Source organism: Mustela nivalis (assembly GCF_964662115.1).
Source record: "Mustela nivalis genome assembly, chromosome: 2".
Lineage (NCBI taxonomy): Eukaryota > Metazoa > Chordata > Mammalia > Carnivora > Mustelidae > Mustela > Mustela nivalis.
In genome coordinates this window covers 58478229-58502057 of record NC_139021.1, presented here as the reverse complement: position 1 = coordinate 58502057, position 23829 = coordinate 58478229, and the positions used below count along the sequence as shown (strand labels likewise).

Genomic DNA, 23829 nt, shown 5'->3' with positions numbered 1-23829 from the left:
TTCCTATTTAATTTCAGTTTACTAGCTGAAACACCAAAACTGTTTATTTTAATTACTTTGATGGATAGCCCCTTCAATTAAAAAAAAAAAAGTACGTGCTTAACAACAGAATACTAAATATCTGACCCTGTATTACTCACATTAGATCGTCATTATGAAAACTAAATATTCTATACTATATTAATGCTTCCAAGGACTTCTAAGACTTATAAAACTGTTCCTATTCGTTGTAGCCTTTAAAAGGCCCATGTTCAATAACTTTTGAGTATATGTAATTAAATTTTGATAGGTTTTCTATATCTCCGCCATCATTTCTTGGTGGAACCAACAGATCCCCAAGTACATTGCATCCCTGCCTTCCTCATTTTGCTGCTTTTAATCTGCCATAGGGTGAGAGATCAGATAAGCCAAATGAGGAGAACTGTGTCTAAGGATAGGTTCTCAGTCAAGGTCAGTTGATCTTGGCAGTAAATAAAATGTGGGAGCTTTCTAGTCAGTAAACATACATAATTTGAAAGATACTCCATAACCATTTCAGCTTATTTCCTGGGTTTTTTCTATTTTCTAGATATGTGAGTTACAAAATTAGTGACCTCTTAATAAAGGAGGTTATTCTAATAATTTAAAATTTCTCCCTTTTAAATTTCACATTTTGTAAACATTTTGTGACATGTTTATCTGGTTGTAGAGACCTGCTTAATTACTTCCTAGTGATTTATTAGTAAAAGTTAAATTTAAACCTATTTTGGTTCCACAAATTTTAGAAGAATTTAGTAGTAATATATCTATGTCACTATTAACTTGAATACTTTCAATTTAATCCTATTAAAAACACCAAACCTTACTATAAATTATCTTATACTCACAAAATAAATTTTATGATGAAAATTAAAATGTCATATATACAAATTATTTAATACAGAAAAGCCAAAGAGATCAGCAGAAATCCATGATATTATAGTAGTTCTATTTTCCCCAGGGCCTATATGATTTCATAATACACAGTTTGAACATAAGGAAGCACATTAACTCTTTCAGGATACTAGTATGCCGGCTGACTAATCTGTTATTTCAAATAGTGAGGAGCAGTGGAGAGAAATGAAAGATCACTACTGAGCACATACCTCAAAACTGACAGGCATATTTCGCTTCAGAGCAATTTCAAACACTAAGCTGATCTCAGATTTATTCGCATCTTTGTCATCATCCATTTCCTTTCCCGATTCGCCATTCTAAATCACAAAAAATAGTATGACGATGAATCTTCACTTTGTAACAAACTGTACATATATTTACAAGTAAGATGCCTACTTAAAATACAGTAAGAAACAAGAAACCAGAGACTGCATCTTGTGGGTTCCTATCCATATAAAAACAGGAGGGGTGGGCTTTGCTGAGAGGCTTTTCTGTAATTTAATTTTTAGGGGATTTTGTTTCGTTTTTCATTTTTTGTTTTTTTGCTCAAAGTGGAAGGATAAATGCTGAGTGTGGAAATCTTTTACTTAACCATATACTAATTTGAATTCATACTATGTCCCCAGACTCAATTCTCTGTCTATCCCCCAACCATACAGACACACAACACTTTCCCTGATATTCTAATAAGCTTCTTAATCTTCTGTAAAGACCAAATTATAGAAAGCTTACAGGATGCAAATCAGGATTTTGGAGCTCTATGTCTGGCTCTGGCATCAATTTGGTTATCCACTTCTTTAACACATAATTCTGAAGAGACTCATATATATTGAATCCCAGAGTATTAGAGATAAAAAGATCAAGAGACAGTATTCCTACTGCCAAGAAACTTATGACTTAGTGTGAAAACAGATAAGCAAACAGATTAAAAGTTATAATGAAAGTGTACACGCAGAAAAATACCTAAGTCAGCCATTAACTAAGATGAATCTCAAAGAAAGAGGACAAGAGGTTTGAGGGCAAGGGAAACATAGGTCTTGAACAGAACAGTTTGCAATAACTAAGTGGAGAGCTCAAAAACGAGGTGACTTATAAGACATGTCTGAGCCAAAGATACTATTTTGAAATCAATAGAGAAGGCTGCTAAAGCCATGGGAATAGGTGCAATTACTCAACATCAGCCTTGATACCCTGGTCTGTAAAATAAAACAGGTCTGAAACAAATCTATGAAAATCTCTTCCACTTGAAACTCCTTGATTCTAAATGAACACAATGTAATCTATGCTCAATAAACATAGCATTAAATGAAGAGTAAATGAATGCAACTTCTCAAGCTTATTCACGTCCCCAAATACTATGCCACCTGAGAAGTAAAATCCATAGGTGGACCAAAGTTCTCACAGGTAAGGTCATCCTAGGAGGAACACATGAGTCTGGTAGAGTAGACAGGTGATCTGAGAAGGAAATCATAGCAGGTCACCACTCTAATATTCTTTCCTATCAGAAGAGATTATTTCTTTTATTTTTAGAAACACATTTATTTGTCTTGTCAATAATCTCACTGGGGAACTACAAGGAAGAGACTGTCACATATAGCGGCAACATACCTGAGGTGACTTTTCCGGAATAGGTTCATTCTGCAATGCTTGAAGGGCTTTCATTGCAGCATTGTGTCTAGCAGCTTGTCGAGTCTTTCCTTCCCCAAAAAATTCATTATTTCCTACAGTCAGCTGAACATAAAAGATCTTGGGCATTGGGCAATGATACCTAAGATAAGAAAATAAAAATACTAATGTTAGTTCAGTAAAGCCATTCTGTAATCATGAGTAAGATTTGTTTTCTTGAAAATGATAGCAACCACATAAGGTACTATATACTCTCTTATTCACTCTAGCCAAGTATTAACCTCATGAATGTATTTATAAAAGACAAAATATGAATCAATATAGCTATAGACATATTTCTCCATGAAAAACACATTATAGAAAACAATAATAAATATAATATAATAGAAATTATTCAATTATATCACAGAAAACTTTTAGTAGAGGTTTTCAGCCAGATCTTGAGAGATGAGAGCTGAGTGGTCTGGTGCTGAAGGGGGCCACAACAGAGGCAGGAGACTGGTAAGCCCACTTAGGGGACAACATGCAGAGGATGGTGACTTCAGCAGAAGACAGTTATGGCTAGACATGGGAGGAGAAGAGAGATGGAGCTACTATTCCATTCCAAAGGAATAAGTCCTTTGCCAAGTAACAAGAAGATCAGACTGAACATAAGAGAGAATGGGAACATAAGCCAATTCTTAAGCAGGTAAGCAATATCATAATAAAATATATTTAAAGAAAACATTTTTAGCAGGTTATGTTCAACAACTGATGGAGTTACAACTAAAAGCAGCAGCGATGTAAATATGAAGGGATAAAAGGGCTGAATGAAGAAAGAACTAGAAGAAATTAAGAAAAAATTACAAGAATATGTAATCCAATTCATTAATTCAACAATTACTTATGGAAGACATTCTTTATGACAAGGGAATATGACAATGAACAAAAACACATTGTACTGGGTAAGACAGATAATATATAAGGTAATATGCAGAATATCTAGTATGTTAGAGATCTAAGTTAAACAGAAAAAGAAAAGGTCAGAACTGTCAGGGAGGTGGGTTTTAGACAGGGTGACCAGGGAGGGTCTCACTAAGAAGATGGCAACTGTGTAAAGGCCTAAAATAAATGAGGAGGAAGCCACCCAGATATCTGGAACAGTGCACTTGAGGCAGAGAAAACAGCAAGTACAAAGGCCCTGGGGCAGCAGTGTGCCAAGCACATTCAAGTAATTCAGAAGATGCTTATCTGGCTACAGTAGAGGGGTAAGGAAAGAAAAGTTAAGAAATGAAAAGAAGCAGCCAGATACCATAGTGCCTTACTTAGAAATTATTGTAGGGATTTAACTTTAACTTTTGCCCTGAGTGAAATGACCAGCCACTAGAAGGTTTGGAAGAGAAGTGACGCATCTCACTTGCATTTTGGAAGGATCACCTGATGATTAGGTTGATAACAGACTGTAGGCAAATGATAATGGAAGCAAGGAGATCTATCAGGAGACAATTACAATAATATAGGAGAAAAGCAACAGGGGACTGTACTAGGGTGGCAGCAGTGCAAGCAATGAGAAGCAGTGGGATTCTGAATGAATTTCAATAGTAGAGCTGATGGTGGAGGGCTGTCTGGGTGGCCCAGTTGATTGAGCATCAGACTCTTGATTTTGGCTCAGATCATGATCTCAGGGTCATGGGACTGAGCCCCTCGTGGGTCTCTGTGCTCATCAGGGAGTCTGTTCCAGATCCTCTCACTCCCTCTTCCTCTGCCCATGCCCACCCCTGTGCATCTGCACTTTCTCTCTAAATAAAATCTTTAAACAAACAAACAAACAAACAAACAAGCAGAACTGATAGGGTTTACCCAAGGATCAGTTACGGGAAATGAGAGGAGTCGAGGATGACCCCAGGGTTTCAGACCTGAACAAGTAGAAGACTGAGTATGCATACAATGAACTGGTGAAGACTGCAGAAGGATTTGATTATTGGGCATCGGTATCAGCAGCTCTGGTTTGTAAGTGTTAAATTATTCAGCCTGTTTAGACATCCAAGTGGATATCAAATGAATAGTCCAATTTCTGAGTCTGGATTCCAGGAAAGAGGTTGAAAAATGAATATAAAATTTGGGAATCATCAATATATATGGAATCTAGGGCCACAGACAGGGACACCTAGGTGGCTTAGTCAGTTAAGTGTCTGCCTTTGCCTCAGGTCATGATCCCAGGGTCCCAGGGTCAAGTCCCACATCAGACTCCTCGCTCAGTGGGGAGTCTGCTTCTTCCTCTGCCCCCCCCCCAGCTCATACTCATTCTCTCTCTCGCAAAAATAAATAAAATCTTAAAAGCCACAAGACAGTGAGAACTCTGTGGGAAGGAATAACAGGAGAAAAACCAGGCAAGTACAGTGTCCTTCCTAAAAACCAGAGGGGAAAAAGTCTTTCTAGGAGAAGGGAGTGCTCATCTGTGTCAAATTATACTCACAGGTCAAGTAAAATGGTGACTGAGAATTAAGACACTGAATTGGGCAAATAACAAAACTAAAAAGGATCAACTTTGATGCAATAGGGGATTTGCAATATAATGCCAAAAAATTGTATTTAAATCACTCAAGTGCTGAAAAATGTCTTTTCCAAGCAAAGACAAGTCTAACTGAAGTCCTACTGAGTTCTGGATGATTACTGGACAACCAAAGAGCAATGTTCCATATTCACTCTAAGATAAACTGGACACAACCTATCATACAAGAATTTATCAGGCAGATGGGACTAATTAGAGAAGGTTTACAGAAGGTAAAGGACTAGAAAGGTATACATCAGCACTGAAGATGCAGATTTGGGAGGCAGTAATTGAAACCATGTGAGTGGGTAAACACCTGGAAAGGGTAAGTGTAAAGGAACCAAAAAAGAGAGCCTAAGGCTGGGATCTGATTGAGGCCCGTGATCAAAAGGCAAGGGAAATAATAGACGGCAGTGAAGGAGATGAAAGAGGGTCAGAGTTAGAAAAGAAATTACCACACAATGTCAGCAAAATCAACAGTGTCACACCTCGGGTAGAAATCCAGAGTATGAAAAAAAGAAACAGTCACTGTTTTAAATTCTTAAAATCAACTTTCTTGGCCCACAGTTACTATTACTTTGTTTTAAGATAAAGTAATTTAAATGTGTTTTTATTATGTCATATGTTCTCATTTTTAATAGGCAAATATAAAAAAGTTAAACGAAGAAAAAAATCACTTATGGTTAAAGACTTTTAATATGCAAAGACTAAAAAAGCATTAAAAACCACACGCTGTTTTGGTCTTTGATTACAATAAGTAGTATACTGAGGTACACAACTTCCTACTGCATTCCTGAAGTACACTTTCCTATTATTTTAGATCCCCTTAATGCAGATATATTAACAGACTAATATAATAAATGCAGGTTATCTTCATTTGTATACCACAAAATTCAATTTTCCTCCTACACAGAATTCTGTGCATATTTTTAACTTCTTACACTATAAAACTTTAAAACAGACAACCTGAAATAAAAAATGTACTCCTGTACTAAGATCGTCTATGGCAAGCTTTCACCATAGAGCAAATGTTTACAATTAATTATACACTTCTGAAAACAGAGGCCCACAACTGGAATGCTAACAGACCTTTAACTACAGTAGAGGGAGTGGGCGCCACTATAATCACTAAGGCCTGCTGACAATTACAAAACTCATTTTGGTTTGCCACAGAGACAAACAAAATTTCTGTTCATTATGACTTTACTGGAATATGATGTCATAACACATAGCCATACTGAAACAATCTGCTGATTTTCTGACCAAAAATATTAATTGCATACTAAAGAGCCCTTGGGGCCTCTTCCCTCTTAGCCCTCAAATATGGCTCTGTGTATGCATGTGTATGCATGTGGGTACATATGTATGTGTGTATTATACTGTATAACCATCAGAGGAAAAATTAGGTTTGTTGTATTTTAACAGAAAACGTAAACTACTCTAGCTCTAACAACAGGAAATACCAAGAACAAATGCCTGACTTGTTTTGTTCTAGTTTCATTCCATCCTCTAACTTAACAATGATTCTTGATATTTACCCCACGTGGTTTATCACCCAATATACCACATCTCCTCACATCATGATGACAATTAAGATTAGCCAGAGTACCCTCAATAATGGCATCCACACTCAACTATAAGAGAGATGATGCAGAAAGTCTCTTTGGATGTTAGGTCCTGGTCTCTAAATATTTGTTTCCTTTGCTAAAGAAACACTCAAAGTTTGTTGAAGGTTGATGCATGCTAAAGAGGAGTTCTTTTCTATATTTATTTCAAACATTCAAAATCAAAAATATATTCATCAAAAATATATTCACTTTTGGTAAAGTACTTTTTTTAAAATATTTTATTTATTTATTTGACAGAGAGAGATCACAAGTAGGCAGAGAGGCAGGCAGAGAGAGAGAGGAGGAAGCAGGCTCCCTGCCAACCAGAGAGCCTGATGCGGAACTTGATCCCAGGACCCTGAGATCATGACCTGAACCAAAGGCAGAGGCTTAACCTACTGAGCCACCCAGGCATCCCTTGGTAAAGTACTTTTAAAAAGTGTTATTCAAGGGGCGCCTGGGTGGCTCAGTGGGTTAAGCCTCTGCCTTCGGCTTAGGTCATGATCTCAGGGTCCCAGGATCAAGCCCCACATCGGGCTCTCTGCTCAGCAGGGAGCCTGCTTCCCCCTCTCTCTCTGCCTGCCTATCTGCCTACTTGTGATCTGTCTGTCAAATAAATAAATAAAATTTAAAAATAAAATAAAATAAAAAGTGTTATTCATATTTCTAAAAATTAACAGGTATTTACCTAATCTTACATTGTTATTCTTGAATGATTTTTCTCAATGGGAATTTTGTGGACAATGTTTACATTTCCAGCGATTACTCTTAGAAGATGGGCCATGAAAACTTACCCATCCAGGCTACTAGAGTTTCAGGCTCAAAGGGTTTCTACCACAGCCTCCAAAATGTATTTTGCAAAGTGTGATCCCACTCATCAGAATTATCCCCAGTGCTTATTAAAAATGTATATTCCTGTGCCCCACCCCTGATCTGCTGAATCCTGCTCTGGGGATAGAACAAGAATCTTCACCTTAGTAAGATTCCCTGGGGAGTCTTTCATACTAAAAGTCTGAGAACCAGTGTTCACTACAACCTAGGTGATTTGAGGATGACCGCAATCTCCACACAAGCAAGGGACCACGTACATTCTTATAGCACCATGTTTAGGTTTCCTATCTCTCTCTCTTATTTAACCTCACAGCAACCGGGTGAGACAGATGTCCCAATGGCCACCATAAGAGGTAACAAATGTCCCCAACATAGGTTTGAGGAGTCAAACTGAAGTCTTTTAACATCAGAGCTCAGGAAACTTTAAAGTCGTTTCCTAAAAATCTGCTTTATTCTTCTATTTTTGTGTTCCCATGTGTTTATTAAATGGGCTATGTCCTTGGAAGGCTAGAGAACCTAAAGCAAGAGTTCTTTCTAAACCCAAGGTCCACTGATAGACCTCAGAGGCATTTTACTTAATCGCTGCTGAAACAACAAGAGCTCCATAATGAAATCCTATGTTTTTATGGTATGTCAAGCCAAACAGGATAAAAAAAGAGACACAAGTGAATAACTTATCATTCGGTGAAAAGTCAGAATAATGGGCATCTGGTGCCACACTGCTTATAGTCTAAATTTTATAAAGGCTGCTTGGAAGGCCTTTTCCCCACCCATGCCTCTTTGCCTTCTGTCCACTGGAAGTCTTACAAAATATAAACAAAATTTTAAATAAAATAAAATAAAATCTTCCCTTTCTTCAGATCCAAAAAAAAGGTCTTTAGATTTGGCCTATCTTCAAGACATAACAAGTCAATACAGCAATAAAGAAAGGATATATATTTGGTTCCTTTGAATTAACACCTGACACTCCTTATACAGTCTTCTTTTGATTTTTGAGTTAAGGGAAGATTTTACATTCTTATATAAGTATTCTTATAAGAATGTATATAGTCATATTTTGTTGTTGTTGTTGTTTGTTTTTTAAAATTTTTTTAAATTTATATATTTTCAGCATAACAGTATCATTTTTTCACCACACCCAGTGCTGCATGCAATCCGTGCCCTCTATAATATTTTTATACTTCTATTTGATTTTCAGTTAACAGGTTTCCATACCATCTATCCTTGCCATCCTCCCTAAAGTTACTTCAGTAATGCACTCTTTGCAGACTCCCTTCGTATGAGTTTCTGAACAACTAAAAGCTATGTGTCCTCCCTACCATTTGGTGACTGCCTTATTCCCTAACATCACCACTTTCTTAAGTATCGTTTTTACAAGGTGAAAAAGACATATTCCAAATAACATGAGAACTTTTAAAAATTGAAAAATAATTGCCTCACTTTATTTGATAGCATTATTCATAAATCTCAACCCAGCCTAAGCATTTATATCTTCTCTACAGGTTTATGTACTAAAATATATGAACAAGTTATCTTCTCATCTAGTAAGGAGAACCTTTGGATTTCTGTGTTTATTTCTAACATTGACTGAAAACAGAAATGTCACTTAATCTTTCTATCTCCGTTTACTTATCTGTAAAGTATTTGCAGAATCTATATTTAAAGACCTCTCAAGGCCAAAACTTAGAATTCAAATGACATGTTGATTATTTCTGACTCTTTGTACACATTTTGGCACTGCTGAGCATTCTTTTTACTTGATATAGAAAAATAATAGGTTTTATCATAAAGCTATAAAATAGTCCTTGGCACACTTTCAAGTTTGTATGTATATAAAATGTCTAGATAGGAGAGGGCTCTTTCTATATTCACATCTATAAATTTTGGAAATATATCTTTTATGGGATCTAAATGTTAAGTGTTGAGGAATTTCAAAAATTAGGACCTATTAAAAAAGATTCATAGGGCAGCTGAAAATAAGCTTTAAAGGAGGATAGGGATAGTCTATTCTGTTTGTAGAATTATTATAATTATGTTCAAAATGCCCAGGGGAAAATACAAAAAGATATGTACTAGAAGTTAGGATAGGATGTACTGAAGTGATGGAATTATAAATGATGATATCTTTCACAATTTAAATTTTTTGAAAATAATATGGTTATACTAGAGTATAAACCAAAAAGAAGGAGGAGAAGGAGGAGGAGGAGGAAGAGAAAAAGAAGAAGAAGAAGAAAAGGAGGAAGGGGGAGGGGAGGAGGAGAAGGAAAAGGAGGTGGGGGGAGGGGAAGGGAGAGTAGAGGAAGGCAGAGAAGGAGGAGGAGGAGGAGGAGAAAAAAATTAACTGAAAAAGTCTAGTCCCCATCCAAATAACACATCTAAATCTGTGTTCCAAATGTAAATTTGATAAATTAGCAGACTGTGTATAGACTATAATCCACAAGAGTAAATAATCTGTACTGTGTCACTGATACTAGTACCACAATAAAACTATGGAAAACATAGCATGTTATCGAAGAGCCCCACTTTGTAAATACACAATCACCACTCTCAATCCTACACTTTGATCCAGCATAAACCTACCCTTGCACCTTTCCTAAATGGATACCTAGATAAATCATCATCATCATCATCAACATCAGCATCGCCATTATGACAATTACAACAAAAACATACAAAGCACTCACGATGTGTCAGGCACTATTCCAAGCCCTGCACACCAATTGCAGTCACCAAGACAAGCCCAACTTCATTTTACACACAGGAAATGAGAGAGATACTTAACTTGCCGAGGGCCACCCCTCCTTGAGCTAACATTTAAACCCAAGCAGTCTCACTCCAGAGCCCATGATCTGAACCTCTACACTATGCTGTCTATGGATGAACTACATAAATGAGCACCATAAACTGCAGAGATACTAACTATAAACTATGGAAAGGTCATGCTAGACTTGGCATTTAAGTCAAAGTAGACATAAGAAAACAATGGTCACAGGGCACCTGGGTGGCTCAGTCGGTTAATCATCTGACTTTTTTTTTTTTTAAAGGTTTTTTTTTTGTTTTTTGTTTTTTTTTGACAGAGAGAGATCACAAGTAGGCAGAGAGGCAGGCAGAGAGAGAGAGAGAGAGGAGGAAGCAGGCTCCCTGCATCGAGCCCGATGTGGGACTCGATCCCAGGACCCTGAGATCATGACCTGAGCTGAAGGCAGCGGCTTAACCCACTGAGCCACCCAGGCGCCCTAATCATCTGCCTTTTGCTCAGGTCATGATCCCAGGGTTCTGGGATCAAGTCCTGCACTGGGTGGGGAGTCTGCTTCTCCCTCTGCCTTTCACCTCACTTGTGCTCTTTCTCTCTCTCAAATAAATAAATATATAAATAATGTTTTTTTAAAAAGAAATCAAAGGTCATAATTGATTACCAAAGAGAATTCTTGGGAGCATTACAAGTCCAGGAGAACATGTTGGCTACAGTCTTACTCCTCTCTCTCATTCTTTGTCTCCTCTCTTAACATTTTTGAAGCCCGTGCTTAAATGTTGATGTTCCACTAGGGAACTACAGACCAAAAGCACAATGACATACTACCACACAGCCCCGAGGATGGCCATAGTCAGGCGGCCCTGTGGAAAACAATCTGGCACTTCCTTAAAACATTAAATAGAACTACCATATGACCCAACAATCCTTCATTCATATACACATACACACACACACACACACACACACACACACACACACACATATATATGATTTTATATACATATAAAATTTTTAAAAGGCACTGAGGGGTGTCTGGGGGGCTCAGTTGGTTAAGTGTCTGACTCGATTTTTCCTCAGGTCCTGAAGCATACTTGAGTGTCTCTCTCTCTTTCTCTCCCGTCCCTCCCCACCACTCTCTCTCTCTCAAAAAATAAATTTTTTTAAAAGGCACTTAAACAAAAAATATGGACACAAATGTTCACAGAATTACCCATAATAGCCAAAAAGTGGAAATAAACCAAAGGTCCAGCAACTGATGAATAGATAAACTACAGTATATCCATACACAGCAATGAAGTACTGATACCCAGTATAATGTGGATGAACTCCGAAAAACTTTTGCTAAGTGAAAGCCAGACATAAAAGGCTACATATTGAATAATTCCATTTAGATGAAATGTCCAGAATAGGGAAATCCACAGAGACAAAAGTAGATTAGTGGTTGCCAGAAGCTGGGAAGGGAGAAAATGGAGAGTAACTGTTAAGTTTCTTTTAGGGGTGATGAAATGTTCTGGAATTAGATAGTGGTGATCGTTGTACAACACTGTGAATGCAGTAATTCACAGCATATAGAATTGTATACTTTAAAATAGTAAAAGTGGTAAATTTTGTTATTGTGAATTTTGCCTCAATTAAAAAAAAATGTTGATCCTCCCTAGAGTTCAATCTTCTCATAGACAAAACAGTCTTCCTAGGTGATCTCACATATTCCTATTTACATTTTTGGCAGACTCCCAGAAATTAGTCTATCCAGCGGGGGGAAGAAGAGGGTAGGCAGGGCAGGGACAAGGGAACAAGAAGCACCCCTCCCTTTTGCACTCTTGGAAATTAATGACCTGCTCTTCTTCTTGCCCTTGTTTGAGTGCCAAGGGGTATGTGAATTAAATTAATGCAATGAATATCTATTAAGGGCCTAATTCATCCCATGGACTGTTTTAGTCCCTTGGGATGGTGGACTGCCCTCAGGAGACAATCAATCAATGAGTAAAAGCAGTATCAACTGTAAGATGGGTTAGAAGAAAAGTACAGCAGAGTAAGAAACAGTAATAAGAGATCCTTTAGGAAGTGGTGTTTGGATAAAGAGGTAAATGGAGTGAGAATTCCTGGCATATGAATGCCTGGAGGGGAAAAAAAGTTCCAAGCAAATGGGACAGCAAGTGCCAAGGCCCTGTGGAGACCACATATAGCCATTTTCATAATATATTGGGTTTTCAAAGTCGAAAATGAATTTTTAAGTACTTTTCAGCATCTGTGTAGTTAACAATTTTTACTTTTCACCTCTTAATAAGGTGTTCTTTATCAACCTATTTTCTAATAGTGAAACAATTTTGCATTCCTGGAATAAACCCCACTTGGTTATGCTAGTTTTTCTTCCAATGAATTGCCAAATTCTGTTTGCCAGTATTTCAATTGGGATTTTTTCCATTGATATTTTATAAATAATACTGATATGAAGCTCTAGTCCTTCTTGTTTTTTTTAAACTGGCATTGTTGAACTAGACAGTAAGACTAGTTTTAATTGCCCAAAATAATGTTTCCTATTTTTCAAAGGTTCAATAAAATTTCTCTGTGATACCATCTAGCCCAAGTACTTTTCTTCAGGGTGGTAGGGGGAACTAATGGTAACTAGCTAAATGAATCCAATTACCAATGGATCTTTTTTGGTTTTTTATATTTTCCTACAAAATCACCCAGTTCACCCATGTTCTGAAATAGTTTTCCATGAGTTGAACAAAGTAGTCTTTATGAGAATTTTCATTTCCTGTGTGTCAGGCCTCTCTAATCATCAGACTGTATTTTGTATATTTGTGCATTGCATTCACATTTGCTTGATTTGATTAGATTACATTTAATTAGATTACATATTTAAGTATTTTATTGGTTTTTCCTAAGTACAAGATATTGGATTCTGCATAGTTTTTCTATTCGTCTTCTGTTTTCTAATTAAGCTATTTCTGCATTCATTTTCCTCACTCAGACTATTTTATTATTCCTTCTCAAACTGCCTGTGCTGGATAAATAAATAATTGTCATGGTATCTATTAATATATGTATAAGATAACTAAATTGAATTTGCCTTCTCACAGGCTTTGTTTGTATTGTAATGTCTTCAAGAGAAAAATATACTACATAGTTCCTAAATATTTTTGGTAACAAAGTGCCCTGTTTAGTGAACTACCATGAATCCTATGAAACACACTTTGGAATATGCTGTTTTGGACATTATGTCTTAGTTAGGAGTCTGTATTCTACAGGTACTTGCTTAATCTGCTAGTAGCTTTTTATCTTGAATGTAATAAAGATTACTTAACATTAAAAAAATACAATTAAAAATGTTTATTAAGTACTTTTTATAAACTGGGAGTAAATAAGCAATAAAAGAGGGTGTGAATAGAGGAAAATATCATTTGGATTTAAGTTCCAACTACTAGATCTAAGCACTTCAAGTAAGAGGACTTAGTTCTCTAAGACTCATCAGTGATAGGAAAAGATTTTTGTCTATATCAACTTTCTGAATCTTATTCAAGTGGCCAAGCAGAAAAAAATTACTGTATTTTTCATGAATATTACATTATATCTGTGTATTTTCAAATAGATATATATGTGTGTATGTGCATTTGAAGTATACTCTCCACCTCAAAAACATTAGTAAAATGTTTTAAAGAAATACAATTTTAAGTTTTCAATATGTATTCACTAAATACTACATGCTAGTAGTCTAACGGCAGATTCTTAAAAATTTAAGAAAATTATAGGTGTGGAAGGCCAAAAGGTAAAAAATTTTGAGGAAATTATAGGAAATATGGCTCATTTTTTCTTTGACTTGTAAGAAGATTCTCATTATTCAATTCTATCAACAGATCATCTTTGGTTAAGGGCAGAGAATGTTCTGTGAAAAACTAGTAGAGAGAATCTCTCAAGTCTTTTAAACAACAAAATGGATTCTGAAATTGGCTCTAGAAAATATTTTAAATGTTCTTGTTCCTCCTTAACTTAGCTCAAAAGTATATGCCTTTAAAAAAATACAAACATATCAGATTATATTTTTAGAAGAAGTTTCACAGGCTTTTTGAATAAATTAATTTTGTAATGTCTAGAATAAGAGATTCCAGTATGACTGTGTAGAATCTTCCAAGAGCTTTAGAAATTGTTTGCTTTGTTACAATGTCCAACCCAGACATCTATTCCAGTGCCTTTGCTGATCAGAATTCACTATCAACTTTGGATGCTTGCCCACTTCAAATACTCCCCAAAGTAAGAAGACATTACATCAGCGGTACTGCAGAAAGATTAATGTGCTTTGTTTGGAGATGTAAATGGTAATTATACTTATTGCCTATTTCTGGTACTTAGCCTTTTTTACCTGAACCTAAGTAAATCTAGTTGTACATTTGCATATAGTTTAATAATAACAAAAATGTGTAGTTAACAGATATTCAGTGGGATATTAAAAAAACTTAACTTGGCATTTTCCCAGCTAATTGTTTTTACAGCTTGACTTCACTTATGCATTAGCTACATTCATAAAAAGGTTTACATAAAGCAAATATTTTCATACTAAATCCCATTTTCCCACTGTTGCCCAATACTAGACTTGAGTTGAATTTCTATAAGAAAATGTTGGCTCCGACACATCATAAAAATTTCAATTAAACATCTAAACATGTATACCAAGGAATAAATACATTTAATCAATTATTTTATAATATATATTTTATCCTCTCACTTGCAATAAAAATTAAACAAATGGATAAAATAAATGGATAACCATTTGTTTCATATTCCCACAATCATTTTTTTAAAAATGCAGAATTTGGGGTGACTTCCATAGAAGCTAAAAGTAGAAATATAATTTATTAGCTGGACCTGCCACATGGAAATATGCTGTCAGATTGATTCAAGCAATACAAGTAGTATCAGATTATTGATAATAATCTTTTAAGGATCTTAAAAATATCTTCTGCTCTTGGTAATACACTTTTGACATTTTATTATAATCCACATCAGATGATTTATTGGAATTATACAGATCATTTGGAGCCAATATCGTCTGACTTCAAACTACTTTTCAAAGAAATGGGAAGGGGCGCCTGGGTGGCTCAGTGGGTTAGGGCTGCTGCCTTCGGCTCAGGTCATGGTCTCAGGGTTCTGGGATTGAGTCCCGCATCAGGCTCTCTGCTCAGCGGGGAGCCTGCTTCTCTCTCTCTCTCTCTCTCTGCCTGCCTCTCCATCTACTTGTGATCTCTCTCTGTCAAATAAATAAGTAAAATCTTAAAAAAAAAAAAAAAAGAAAGAAAGAAAGAAATGGGAAAAAGACCCCAATTAACTACCTGGATCTTTTTGCAGTATAAAAAGTAACTTTTGCTAAAACAAAAGAGTACCTGGGACTTTTAGAAAACTCTTCTACCTTTAATTACAATTATTTAGAGGTAATGTTAAGTAATTTATTTTTTCTGCACAAATCCTCTGGGGAATACTACATGTTTTGCAACTATCCATGTTCTCCTTTTCCTGTAGATAACAGAGGTATGCTTTTCATCAATAACTTAGTGTCGACTGTGTCTTATTCCAGGATGCACGCTAAGTTGAGAACATCAAAACTTCTTTATTTTTGCTTCAGGCAAAATATCTGTACCTGAGGCACAATCATGGCAGCAAGTAAGACAATACTGGTAAAAATAGGACACAGAGGTATGCTTTTCATCAATAACTTAGTGTCGACTGTGTCTTATTCCAGGATGCATGCTAAGTTGAGAACATCAAAACTTCTTTATTTTTGCTTCAGGCAAAATATCTGTACCTGAGGCACAATCATGGCAGCAAGTAAGACAATACTGGTAAAAATAGGACACTGATACGCAGTCTATCATACACTGAAAAAGGCTGAGTAATACTTGGTATGAAAGGCTAACAGTTCTAACCTTTCATTATGATTCCTATTAAAAATATGAATAAGGGGTGGCTGGGATGCTTAGTTAAGCATCCAACTCTGGATTTCGGCTCAGCTCATGATCTCAGTGTCACCGAGATTGAGCCCTATGCTGGGCTCCATGCTCAGTGTGGAATCTGCTTGAGATTCTCTCTCTCCCTTTCCTCCTGCTCCTCCCCCTACATGCACATACTCTCTCTCTCTCTCTCTCAAATCAATAAATAAAATCTTAAAAAAAAATTTGACTAAGAGAATGCATTTTTTTAAAGATTTTATTTATTTATTTGACAGGCAGAGATCACAAGTAGGCAGAGAGAGAGAGGTGAAAGCAGGCTCCCTGCTGAGCAGAGAGCCCAATGCAGGGCTGGATCCCAGGATCCTGGGATCATGACCTGAGTCAAAGGTGAGGCTTTAACCCACTGAGCCACCCAAGCGCCTGAGAATGCATTTTAGCCACACTGCAAATTCTCTCCTATAAGCGAAATAGTTTTTAAGGAGACTTAAAGGAGTCTGTCATGGTATCTTACTATTTCCAAAGAGTAGATGTTTACATGAGTTAGCATAGTACAGCAGAAAAAGGACTACCTTTGAAAACATATAATCTTGGGTTGGAGGGCCAGCTCAATCCTTCACTGGCCACATAAACCTGGAAAAATTACACACTGTATCAGATTATAATAGGAAATCATAATAGTTTGCCTTTCTTCCTTCCTTGGCCACTAATCCATCATCCTTCTTAAACATCCCACAATGTCTCTAAGATGCTTGAGTTCCTCTTGTGCTTTTTGTTATTCCCTGTTAATAACCTAGGGACCATGTCTCTAGCTCCTCAGTATTATGTCTGCCTGGGGAGGTCCAGGAAAGAGCTGCAGTTATGCTAGCAGATCTCTAGCCTTTCAATTCCCGTGCTTGGGGGTATTCCCTTTCAGTGCTCAAACCATCCCAGGGAGACCACTTCATGCTCTTTAGGAAAACTAACATTTGGTTCATCAATCATTCAAGAAGCCAACATACTTCAAGATATCAGACAATATTCAGAAGATACATTGATAAGTTCAGATATTATGAAAATCAGTAAAAACCAACTAAATAAACCTTCAAATAAATTTAATGCAAAAATAACAAACAATGTTAGTTTAACTATAATTCTTTGTCTTGTGTCTTTAAAGACATTTATATACATGTTTGGGGTTGTGTTCTATCTCTGAGGACTATTTTATGACCCGCCAGTCAACCACAGTGTAGGAGGCCAGTAATTCTTTTAACTTTGAAGAAGTGCATCTTGACCAGAGAATGTGAGAATGTCAACAAATAATAAGAAAATAAAGAAAGCAAGTGGGTCAAGGTTGTGCTAAATGAAGCCAAGGAAAAGCCTGGGAAATTAATGAATAATAACCTCCCACGAAATGCCAAACTAAGAAGAGCAGTAGGCCATGGTAAGAATAATACCTGAGATAACTATATGGTCTAAAACTGCCTAAGATTCTAAACCTAACCCAAAGGTAAAAGAGAACAATAAAACAGTTGAAGTTACTCATTTTCATCTCAGTGAGAGGCGAAATAAGAAAAAGAGAGAGAGAGAAAAGGCATGCAAGCAAACAAGGGTGAAAAATACTGGGCATGATATTAAGATTATTCTATTACATTAGACTATTGAAACTCAACACACAGAACTTACTTGGATATAAAAAAGATCAGACATAAAATAGTTTTATTTTTGTTTTAAAATGGGATATGTAGACAAGTAGTAAATTCAATACAGAAACAAATCTCTTGCTGCCATTAGTGATTTGGAGAAACCCTTCCACATATTCTTAATAAGACAGGATGTCAAGCAAAATCAAAAAGCCATTCAAACCTATTGTGTAAAAGGTTCCAGAAGTTTTTGAGGAAGCAACACAGAGAATTCCGAAAATCTGAGACCCACATGGGAGTACAGTAAGAATGCATCTTGAGTAAATTTGACCTATTATTCTTTCTGTTATTCTCCTGAAAAAGTCACACAAGGGAAGGAAAGAAAAGGCTTGCAAATAAGACTCTACAACCTTATATGAAGAGGATGACACTTCTCTGAGACAGGAGAAATTTGCAGTGTAATCTGAGATTTTAAGACTCTGAGAATGCCAAAGCAGGAGAGTGATCGAGACTGACAGGAGAAGGACCATGGTAATCTCTCAGGAAGCAAAGTCACCCCATACATGCATAAGAAATTCTGGCCAGAAACTGAACACTTTAATGCTGGTGAACTTATAATGAAGTCAACTAGATGAAGAGCTAAACTTATAATCTTAGTTGTCATTTGACTCTTGTTTTATCAAAATGTAATTCTAATAAAATCAAAATAAGTATATTCTTTTAATTCCCAAGTTTAAGAAGGACAGGACTCCCCTGCCAATGTCTGTGAACCCTCTATTAGACCATATAATTTCTTTACGAAAGCAAATAGCTTAGAGTAAATGATTCACATACTATTCTGGGAGCAGTGTTCTAGGAAGGCTATAAAGGGACTGATTTCTGCTCATACACAAGGAAAAGGGGAGTCTTAGTCACTGTAGTCATACTGTCTTGTAACTGGCATGGTAATTAGCACTTAAAGAGTCCAGAAATAGCTGTGAACTGAGGGAGTAAGCACAGCTAACATTTAACTTACTATATATGCCAGCATTGCACAAACAGCAACTCATCTAATCCTTATAATAATCTTTACATAAATCCTTATTATTTCCATTTTACAGCTGAGTAAACTGGAGAACAGAGAGGTTAAGCAACTTGTTGTTAGGTGGAACCAGGTTTCAAACAAAGGCAGACTGACTACCTCTAAACTGTATTACTGTAGTCCTCTCAATGTGAGAATGAATGATTAGGAGGGAGAAAATCAGACCAGCAAGGGCCAGACTCAGACTCCAGGAATAAAGCAAATCAGGCCCCACAGCACAGGGAGTTCAAAATAAAAGCATGGGGGGATGGGCAAAATGGGTGGAAAAGAGTCAACTTTAAATTCTTTGTAACTCTGCTTCATGTTTAGCAATGTCTGTGAAAAAATAAATTTGATATGTAAGTCATTTTTATATAATTAAGCAAATATATAACCATTAAAGTATAAAATTTCATATCTGTTTTACATAAATCTCTAGAATTACTCCAGGTATGTATATTACTTTTGGGATACGCTGCCCTAAATATTAGCTATTTCACGTTGAAAAGCTGGGAAAATGCTTGGTACATAAACACGTTGTGTTAGTTCATTAAAAAAAGTAAAAAAGAGATGCATGTGAGATCTGATAGAGGAAGTGCTAGGAGTGGATGAACCTAGTTATGACGGTTGCTCCAAGGACTTTTAACATTTGGAGTGATCAAGGACCTGGAGGCAGCTGCATGTTATACTGAGGACAAGCTAGATCTATAGTTTTCATCCCTGGCTACACACTGCTATCAGCTGACTTACACAAATCAGTAAGAAAAAGACCATTAAGTCAATAGAAAAATAAGCAAAGGTTATAAATTCACAACTTACATGGAAAAAAAATTACCTTTATACATACAAGAAGATGCTCAACTTCATTTATAAAGAAATACAAATTAAAATGTCAAGAAGGACTTGTTTTTCACCTAATTATGTTGTCAACCCCCACCCAAAGATTTAAAATAGCTTCATCTCTAGTCTGGATTATCGTAATAACCTCCTAATGGTTCTCTTAGTTGCCAAAGTGAGCCTTCCAAATGTAAGTCCAATCATGCCTCTATTTTGCTCAAAACTCCGCAATACTTCTACATCTCATCCAGAGTAAAAGACAACATCCTTACAATGGCCTAATACAGTTTTACATAGGTCTGCTCCAAACCATATCATTGACTTCAATCACAACACTCAACATTTAACTTACTTCACTCCAACCACACTGGCCTCCTTCCTGCTTCTCAAACTCACCAGACTTGTTTCCACTTATGGCCTTCACCATGGCTAATCTCTTGCTTCTCCCCCAGAAATCCTCAAAGCTCACTTGTTCTCCTCCACCGATTTTGCTCACCTTCTATATAAGATCTATTTAAAACTGCAATCTTCTTCCCTTTATTCTGCTCTGCTTTTCCACTTGTCCACAGCACTTCTTACTTCTGAATCTACTATAAAACATACTTGTTATATTTATTTTTTTATTCTCCATATCATCTAACTAGAATGTAAGCTTCAACAAGGCAGAAATGTCTGTTTTATTAATTAATGTATATAAAGTACCTCTAAGAATGTCTCACATATGGCTAAAATGAATGTGCAAAGATATATACCACAACATGTTACAGAAAAACATTTGAAACAACTAAATATCCATGAATACAGAATTGGTTAAATAAATTATAGAACAGGGGTGCCTGGGTGGCTCGTGGGTTAAGCCTCTGCCTTCAGCTCAGGTCATGATCTCAGGGTCCTGGGATGGAGCCCTGCATCAGGCTCTCTGCTCAGCAGGGAGCCTGCTTTTCCCTCCCTCTGCCTGCCTCGCTGCCTACTTGTGATTTCTCTCTCTGTTGAGTAGATAAATTAAAAAAAAAAAAATTATAGAACAGCCACACAGTAGAATATTAAACGGTTCTTAAAATAAGCAACTGTCCTGTTTTCAGTACGGCTAAGTAAGCTCTAATTGGACCGATTCTTTGTGGGAAACTAATTCTCAACAAAACAAACAAACAAAACCCAACCATCTGAAGGCACTGAAAAGTGAACAAAACAGGTATTGGGCAGTAGTTAACATTGGAGAAAGGAACAGGACACAATGGATTTCTTTTTCTTTCTTTCTTTCTTTCTTTCTTTCTTTCTTTCTTTCTTTCTTTCTTTCTTTCACAGCTTAAATTTAAGGGCAGGTTCCACTCTATTCCATGAGGCGCAGCTAAAATGCAAACAGAAACCAGTCTTACTAGCTTGAAGGCCCAGAGATAAGGATTCAGAGCAACCAAGGTCAGTGGAAAAATAAAGGGGAAAATCTTAGAAATAACAAATCTAGAGAGGAAGAGCCCTGAATTCTGTGTGGGGTAAAACTCTGACCAAATCTCTAATGCCTGAACCACACAGGTACAGGACAGACTCAACAACACAGCTAAGAGATGGAAATTTGAAATGCTTCTCAATGCAAACAAATATTTTATTGGTAGGCTTCAGTCAAATTAATCAACTGCCTAAAAACTTTGTTATACTTCAAAGGGACATTATAGAATCTAGTTTCTAGACTGCAATTCATAATGTCCAGAATACAACCGCAAATTACTAAACATGTGAAGCAGGAAAAAAAATGATCCATTCTCATGATAAAAGACAAAAGAAAACAACCCTGAAATGACCCAGATGTTAGAATTAACATACAGAGATATACAATTCTTAAAAATATAAAAGAATATATGCCTCTAATGACTAAATGTATGGGAAATCTCAGCAAATAGCAGAAACTATAAAATAAAAAGCTAACTGGACTAATGATGTACTATATGTTGGTTAACTGAATTTAAATTAAAAAATAAAATGAAAAGCTAACTAGAAATTCTAGAACTGAAAAATATAATATTCAAAATTTAAATTTACTAGCTACATATAGTAATAGAATGGGGATGACAGAGAAGTCAAGATTAATCAATAGAAATTTTATATTAAAAAGTTTAACAGAGGGCGAGAAGTGAAAAAAAGAAGGCAGAAAAATATTAAAAGACACAAAAGCTAAAAAATCTCTTGGTAAAAGACACATTTACATAGTCAACAAGTTCAATGAGCTATATTAATATAAAGAAAACCACAAAAGGTGCATTATACTTGAGTTAATAAAAACCAAAATGATATTGCATGCAGGGAATAATTCAAATGACAACTGATTTCCCTTTTTTTGGTGAGTTAAGGTGTTTATTTATTTTTATTTTTATTTTTTTATTTTTTTAAATGGCTGACTTCCCAAGAGAAAAAAGAAATGAAACAAGACCTAAGACATAAGTTATAAGACAGTGGAACATCTTTATAGTGCTAGAAGTTAAAAAGCTATAAACTCAGAATTCTATATTCACTGAAAATATCCCTCAAAAATGAATGCAAAATAAAGATATTTTTGTTAATGAGAATTAAAAGAATTCATTGCCAGAAGATTTGTACTACCAGAAATGCTAAAAAAAGTGCAGGCTAAAGGGAAGTAAAGAGAAATGGAAACCTATATATTCAGATAGGAATGAATGTATGAGATACAGTAACTTTGTGAATATATGTGAAAGACTATTTTTTTCTGTTGATTTAAGACACGTAGACTATTTAAGCCAAAATTATAATACTGTGGGATTCATAATGTGTGTAAATGTAACACAAATGACAACTACAGTAAAACAGATGTGCTGAGGCATTGAATAGACCCATACTGTTAAACCTTCCTAAATTTTCACACTAAAGTTAGAAAAGATGATGTAGCTCTTCAAATACTAATATGGAATTATCCTTAAAGTAGATTTCAAATTTATTTAAGATTATTTATTTATTTATTTGATAGAGCAAGATCACAAGTAGGCAGAGGGGCAGGCAGAGAGAAAGAGGAGGAAGCAGGCTCCCCACCAAGCAGAGAGCCTGATGCGGGACTCAATCCCAGGACCCTGAGATCATGACTTGAGCCAAAGGCAGAGGCTTATTAACTCACTGAGCCACCCAGGTGCCATGGATTTCAAATTTAAAGAAGAGATTGAGGATATTGTCACAGAGTGATACTTTTTTTTTTTTTAAGATTTTATTTATTTATTTGCCAGAGAGAGAGAGCACAGGCAGACAGAGTGGCAGGCAGAGACAGAGGGAAAAGCAGGCTCACCACTGAGCAAGAAGACCAATGTGGGACTCGATCTCAGGCCGCTGGGATCATGACCTGAGCCAAAGGCAGCCGCTTAACCAACTGAGCCACCCAGGTGTCCCAGAATGATACTTTCTTAAAGTAAATATTTATCTATAGCCAGATAAAATCCTAAAAGAATACACATGAAACCAACAAGAACAGAATGGGTACTGGAATGCCAGCGTGGCACAATATTTTTATTACTATTCGAATTTTTAAAATCATGTAGTATATAGAATACAAAAAAGGAATAAAAGAAAATACATATAAATACTAAAAAGTAAAAGTTCTGAGAAGAATAAAAATGTTTAGGGGCACTTGGGTGGCTCAGATATTTAAGCATCTGACTCTTGATATCAGCTTAGGTCATGAGCTCTGGTGGTGAGATCCAGCCTTGTGACCAGCTCCAAGCTCAGGGGGGAGTCTGCTTGAGATTCTCTCCCTCTGTCTCTCCCCCTGCTCTCTTGCTCTCTCACTCTCTCTCAAATAAATAAATCTTAAAAAATAAATAAATAAAAAGAAAGAAAATGTCTAAACTTTCCTTGATTCAGAATTTTCCAAACCTCTATAACTAGAAGAAATGGACTCCTCTCCTTTTTTCAAATAACAGCCATTCTATCCCAAGAAAGACTAGTATTGCAGGTACTGATTTTTTAAAATCACTTTTTGATTAATTAAGCCAACTAAATACAGTAAGAATACTACTTGAGCTACCTGAAATACTGTTTTTGACTTAAGAGTAACTGCAAATATAACTACAACTTAACTGACAGTTTAATGCAGTTACATCCACTAAAATT

At 36.1% G+C, this 23829-nt stretch overlaps 1 protein-coding gene and 1 long non-coding RNA gene across 14 annotated transcripts in view; one reads left to right on the top strand and one right to left on the bottom strand.

Moving 5' to 3' along the window:
• Positions 1-23829, bottom strand: part of STAU2 (staufen double-stranded RNA binding protein 2) — a 324564-nt gene that overhangs the window by 191851 nt on the left and 108884 nt on the right. For all 13 annotated transcript variants that reach the window (XM_082719848.1, XM_082719846.1, XM_082719840.1 and 10 more), the window contains 2 exons: positions 2524-2683; positions 1125-1232 (listed from right to left, as the gene is read on the bottom strand). In XM_082719848.1, the coding sequence (XP_082575974.1) occupies positions 1125-1232; positions 2524-2683 (268 nt within the window). The remainder of the gene's footprint in view (positions 1-1124; positions 1233-2523; positions 2684-23829) is intronic.
• LOC309859260 overlaps positions 1-23829 on the top strand; it is a 268946-nt gene that overhangs the window by 151951 nt on the left and 93166 nt on the right. The window lies entirely within an intron of this gene.